Source organism: Balearica regulorum, chromosome 3 (genome assembly GCF_011004875.1).
Source record: "Balearica regulorum gibbericeps isolate bBalReg1 chromosome 3, bBalReg1.pri, whole genome shotgun sequence".
In the NCBI taxonomy this organism is placed as follows: Eukaryota; Metazoa; Chordata; class Aves; order Gruiformes; family Gruidae; genus Balearica; species Balearica regulorum.
Genome location: NC_046186.1, coordinates 91,463,952 through 91,470,098, shown reverse-complemented (window position 1 = coordinate 91,470,098; position 6,147 = coordinate 91,463,952). Strand labels below are relative to the sequence as shown.

The 6,147-nt window shown below is 47.6% G+C and overlaps 1 protein-coding gene across 2 annotated transcripts in view; it reads left to right on the top strand.

The window, feature by feature from the left end:
- Positions 1-1,089: 1,089 nt before the first annotated feature.
- ZNF318 (zinc finger protein 318) overlaps positions 1,090-6,147 on the top strand; it is a 28,871-nt gene continuing 23,813 nt past the window's right edge. For both annotated transcript variants that reach the window (XR_012834638.1, XM_075748907.1), the window contains exon 1: positions 1,090-1,707. Coding sequence is in view for 1 of the 2 variants with exons in the window: in XM_075748907.1 (XP_075605022.1) it covers positions 1,351-1,707 (357 nt within the window). In the remaining variant the exon portion in view is untranslated. The remainder of the gene's footprint in view (positions 1,708-6,147) is intronic.

Here is a 6,147-nt window from a genome sequence, read left to right as displayed (position 1 = left end):
CAACAGAAATATCTTATTATAGCATCAGGCTGACCCCCCACCCATCAGCCTACTTCTTTTTGCTGCCACTGCTGTAAGTGGTATGCTTCAAATGGTGTATTGTGTTCTAGCAAATACATTCCCAAAAAAGACAGAGGCAAAATTTCATCCCAGTCTGCAAAAACTGCCTGGGTCTTCAAATACAAGCCCTCACATGTCATCTAGCTAATAGTAAAGTGCAATTCTAATGCATTAAACTTCTCCCAGTTTCTAAACAAGATAGAAAGGCTCAGGAATTTGGGAAATAGAGAATTTTATCATAACCTTCAGTTCTCTGCATTCATTTCTTTCTACTGCTAGCCCATTTCAGTTAACTGAAAACACTCTTCCTCCACCTCACTAGAAGCAATTCCCAGCATGAAATAAGAGAAATGTTTCATGCTTCATTTATGAGAATCGAAACCGTCATGCTTACTTGCCTGCACTGAGCATTGTTGGTAGCAGGTGCTCAGGTGAGGAGAGGAAAGAGGTGGGAAGCAATTCCTCCCCATCATTTCAGCCCAGCTCCTGGCAGTCACTGCAAGAAAATTTGTTCAGAAATTTTCTGAGCCAGAGGCTTAGGCTCAGCATCACCTCAACGAGCAGCCAAGGATTGAACACGTTTCTCTTAAGGACAACACCCATACTGACAAGCTCCACAACACAGCATGGCAAAAAAAACCCAAAACTCTTTTACTTTTGGCCTCGACCTAGAGGCTGCCGTCACCGCAGGCACACCACACTGCGGCAAGGCCCGGCCAAGGCACACTGCCTCACAGCCCCCCACAGCCTCCCTGGCGAAACTCCCCCCCCTCCTTCCCCACCGCCTTCGCTTCCCGCCCGCTACCCCAACCGAGACGTCTCCGGCCGAGCGGGTGCAGCGTAGCGGGAAGCCCCGGAGGAGAGGCAAACAGGACAGAGCAGGCGCCTGCGCGCACCCGAGCGTATCCCCCTCACGGCACTGGGGAGCGGTCGGTGGGGGAAGGAAGCGGCACCCCATCCGAGCACAGCGACAGCACCGGCCTCCTGCCAAGCTACAGCCCGCCCCGCCACACGTGACCGAGGTCTTGCGGCCGCCATTTTGTGCGGGCGTCCCCAAGCAACGCCTCCCGCCCCCCGCCCCCTCCCCGGCCCGGGCTCACCCCGCCCCGCCCCCCCCCCCCCCCCCCCGCCGGCCCCGGGGGTGCCTGGCTCGGGAGCGCGCGCAGGGCGGCCGGCGGCGCGCACGCGCGGGGGGCGGGGGGGGGGGGCTAGCCGAGGTGGGGGGGGCCGGGTCAGAGGAGCTGGGGCGCCCGCGCAGGCCGCCGGGACCCCCGGGCTGCCGGCGCCATCATGTACCGCTCTAGCAGCGGCCGCTCCGGCCCCTCGTCCTCGTCTTCCTCCCACCGGCTGAAAGAGGGCAGCTCGTCGGGGTCCCGCGCCTCCCGCTCCAGCACATCGGGGCCGGGGCCAGGCCGCGGCCGGCCTCCCCCGCTGCCGCCCGCCGCCGCCTCTGCCTCTCCGCCGCGCTCCGCTTCGCCCCGTCCCCTGCCGCGCCGCCACCGCTCCCCTTCGGGCCACCGCGGCGCCTCCCGCCGATCCCCATCGCCGCACCGCAGCAGGAGGTTGCCATCGCCGCCGGGAGGACCGGGGCCCGGAGGGACCCGGGGCCGCCGGGGGAGCGAGCACGGAGACGGCAACAGCTGCCGGGTAACTACTGCCGTGCGCTCAGGGTTTTCGGTGCGGGGCTTGTCCCCTCCCTCGGAGGTTGTCAGCCCGCGGGGCGTCCCGCCGCCTCCGCGGCCCCCGGCGATGGCGGTCACCGTCCCCCGCGCCGTGACGGGGGGTGTCTGTCCCAGCACCGGCCTCGCCTCAGCGGTACCGCGGCCCCCCCGGCTGTCCCCTGGGGTCAGCCCGTGTCGCCGCCGGCGGGAGGGCGGGAGCAGGGGGCAGAGGGGCCGGGGCCCCAAACTTGGCGTGGCGGGGTCCTTGCAGAATTGCACCGACCCCGGGCTCTCCCTGTGCGGAGAAGGGCGATTTGCCCCCGCTGTTCCTTAGCCAGATGGAAACAAAATTTAATTGGTTTCCATGTTAAGTAATGTTTTCCCTTTAATTTCCATTACATTTTTAGTTTTCTTATCAACTAGAGCCATTTTAGATAAGGCTCAAAGATGATGCTATCTTTTGCTAAGGCAAAGGATGTAACAAGTCGCTTTCCTCCATTTAACACTGCTTTATGTTATTGTATAAATATCGTTTAATTTATGGGAAGATAACTTTTTTTAATAGGATGTTTAATGAGTGCTTTGTCTGAGTTATTCCTGCTATCATGGGCATACAAAGGAGAATGGTACAGATTTGTATCTCTGAGAGGTCTAATTGGTAGGCAGCGCTTTGTAGTTGGAGCTGTGCACAAGGTGTTCCAATCTTCTCATGCAGCCTTGGCAAAATCTGATTTGGGCACGTGAAACTCTGGTTTGGCATCTGAAGTGGTACCATCTTGGATGCAGACACCTTCACACTAAACCAAAGTGTATAGCTGTACTTTTTTTTTTTGAGCGAGTGGCATTCGCTCACTTAGGTTTTCTCTTGTTAGTCCTTGGTGCAGTGATTGCCTTGTCTGATAACTGTTACCTGTGGTATGTAGTAGGTTCACTGTGCATTTGTATTGCGCTGAAAGAAGAGATTTTCATACTAGGATATTTTAGGCTCTATGGTCACTCAATCCAGCACGTGTACAATTAAAAAGAATGGTACACTCACTTTTTCCTCTCGCTCTACAGTATATTCTGCCCCCTCCCTTGTGCTCACGCTTGTGTTTGTGAAGTTGCAGGGTGAACTGATTTGAGGAAATTATGTGGCTGAAAGTCAATCCAACGAAAATATATTTGATGAATGCTATGATTCATTGCATAATGGGACCCCAAGAGAGAATGGGGATTGCCCTTTCTCATGGCTGTACAGGTTCTTATTGGATTTCTTTGGAGCTGTAGCCATAGCATAGATCACAGTAGTGGCGTTAAAATTCAGCTGTTGGCGCTATTTGTTATTTAAAGGTGAGCTGTCCTGAAGATATGGGAAGATAGTGTTGTATTTGACAGTTAAGCCAAGCCGGGCTGAGAAGCTTGCCTCTGGCCATTTGCTTTTTAGGCTGTATTTCACCATTATCTCAGTCCTTTAAGTTGTCTGTGAGGTAGCCCTGCAAATTGCATTGCTAGTACAACTTATGTTGAAAATAAGTAATTTTTTAAAAGGAGATACTTTTCAATCTGATTCATGTCAGTTTGTGTTGTGGCTTGATGTACAATTGCATGGTCAGAACTGAGGGGATGACAAACTGTTATAGGAGGAGAACTTTTGTAAACTGATTTCACCATCTTTCAATCTACCATTTCACTGTATCCATCGTAGGCTGTGAACCTGTGCCGGCTGTAACAAAACTTTCAATGCTGAATGTGTCAGTGGTTCAGACTTGGAGAAATTTGAACTAGAAGTTTTTGACTGGAAGCCTCCCACTCTCCCTTTAGGGGAAAAAAAAAAGCCACCACAACCCCTCACTTCACACAAACATTATTCTTGACAAACGCTATTCTTCCAGTGTTATTTTGCACCCTTCTGGCTCAAGTTACAGTAGTCATCTCAGCAAATTGTTGCAGATTCTTGATGTTTTTCTTGCCTATTCTAATTTCAGAGAAGAAGGATTGAAAAATTATTAATCTTAGAGTTTAGGCTTTAGCAAATTAGCTGGTGCTCAACTGCTGAGCCAAATAGATTTTTTGTTTATTGACAAGAATATTACTGCATTTAAGGAAAACTTTCTCTAGGAAGCAGCTCTCACAATAAGAAGGATCCTGAGACAATTAAATATAGTTCTTTAACCTGTATTGCACTGTTTCTTGAATATGCTAAAGCCCAGTGTAAGTAATTCTTAGAGCGTGTATTGTGCACATTTTTTCCATGGAAGTTTTTGTCAACCGAAAGGTGTTTGACCAATACTGCTTCTTCTTTAAAAGTGAAGTTATATAGCATAAAATACACATACAGATTGATTTTACTTTTTAGGAGTACTGTTTACAAAATTAGAAACATAAAAGCTGGGTTTATGCTGATGTTTTCTGAACAGTGATACTAAATGGGATCAAAACAAAGCAGACAGCAGATATGTTGGGTCAGCATGATCAGGTGAAGTTTTAATAAAGTTTTCAGATTTATATGACTTAAGACTCCCTTAAGTTTGAGGATACAGAGTGTGGAAATGTGGAGAGTTACACAAATGTATTAGTAAGTGGCATTTTGGAACTGTCACTGAAAGAAGATTAATTCAGACAGAAGACTGAGGAAGAGGAATTTAAGCTGTGACAAGAAAGGAGGACTTGGAAGAGGGGACTATATGCATGAGGGTGGAAGACATAGGATGTGGAATGAAAACACTGATGGAGTAAGGGCATGGGGTTGAAATGCAGAAAAGTTTTGAGTACAAGGTCTATGTTGTTGTCCCTACCCTTCATATGAATTTGAGTATGGAAGGGGCAGCCTTAGAGATTTCTTATTCCCTTTTCTTGATTCTGGGAGTTGTTTTGGTTTGTTTGTTTGTTTGTTTTTTGAGATTGAGTACATGCATTCCCAGGTTATCAGCATTGTTTCCCATTTTGTCATGCCTGAGATGCTGACTGCCAATGGGGTTGTGTATTGGACGTTGTAAGTACAGATGGTGTTAGTTTCTTAGTAGCTGGTGAAAACTTTGTGGGAAATGGAAAAGCGTGGAGTGACAGCAGAGGTTTGGGGTGAATATTGAAAAATGTCATGGAGGAGAGGAAGGTCAGGGCTGTACAGTGAGAGATTTTGGTGGACTTTGTTTGTTCTTGCAAGGCTGACACATGCTGCTTTTATTTGTCCCTGCTGACCTGTGTGCTTGTTCTTTTTATAGTTTCTCTCGGCTTCTTTGCTTTCTTGTAAGGAAATTGGCTGAAATTAGAGGACTGGAGTATGTTGGGTCAACAGAGAAAGAAGAAATGAAGAGTTGATATGCATCCTGTGCAATAGTATGGCAATAGTAACTGTGGTTTAGGCGCCAGAACAGAAAGGGAGGAAAATACAGTGCAGTGCATAGGTAGGAATGACTAGTCATAGGCAGTCCTAACATCCTGAACTTTCTTTCCTTTGCCCAGAACTTTGTTCTGAGATGTAATCATCGCTTTTCTGTCTCTAGTTCATGGAGATGGTTGTCACATTTGTGCCCAACTTGCCAACAGTCTTGATGGCGAGAAGATGCCCTTCAAGATAATAACTTCTTGACGCAGCCCTCCAAATTCAGTGTTACACTGGACACGTGAGCCTTCAGAGTGTGTTTGTATGACACATGCATCTTGTATGTGTTGTATCTCAGCCAGGCTGTTGCAGTATTATGTTGTGCTATACAACACAGTTGGTCTCTGAAAGTAATTCAAATGTATTCTGATAACTGCTGGGATTCAGATTAATGGAGCAAACCAGAAATCACTAATATGTTACCTTAGGACAAGGTTATGTGCACAATGGATTCTAGTGCAGATTTGTACTGCAAGTAAATTTTTGCAAGGCAAATTTGTCAATGAATTCTTTTGCTTTCTTGTTGGAGATTATGTACTGGTTTTCTTCTGGTCTCTTGGAGGATTGAGCTGAATCTGATGCATCTTCTCACAGTAGATGCAGGCAACATAGTGCACCTGCTGCTTGCTACTGCAGTTTTCAGCAGTGAAACCAATATGCAGTGCATGACTGGTTTGGCAGAACTGAAGCTGGTTCATTGCTTCCTGTTAAGCAGAATCTAAACCATGTTGGTTTAAAAAAACAAATCAAGTATCTCTGTCTTCAGGCAGTCTCATCTGTTTCTTATGGAACTCCCCTTACTTTGATCATTCCTGTATTCTATTGCCATATTCTAGAATGATGTGAGGCATAACTAGTTAAGCATAACTTACCAGTGATAACATTTTCTGTATTATGTGTCCAAAGGAAGGTCTGTGCAGAGGCAGTTAGCTCAGATCTTCTCTGCCCTAGTTTTGTCAAAGGTAACTTTACTTAGCTCTGGTTTAGCTCTACCAATAATAAATAATGATAATGGGAATTCTAGTATAGAAGGTGTTTCTATAATCATTGGCGTTTTTAGTA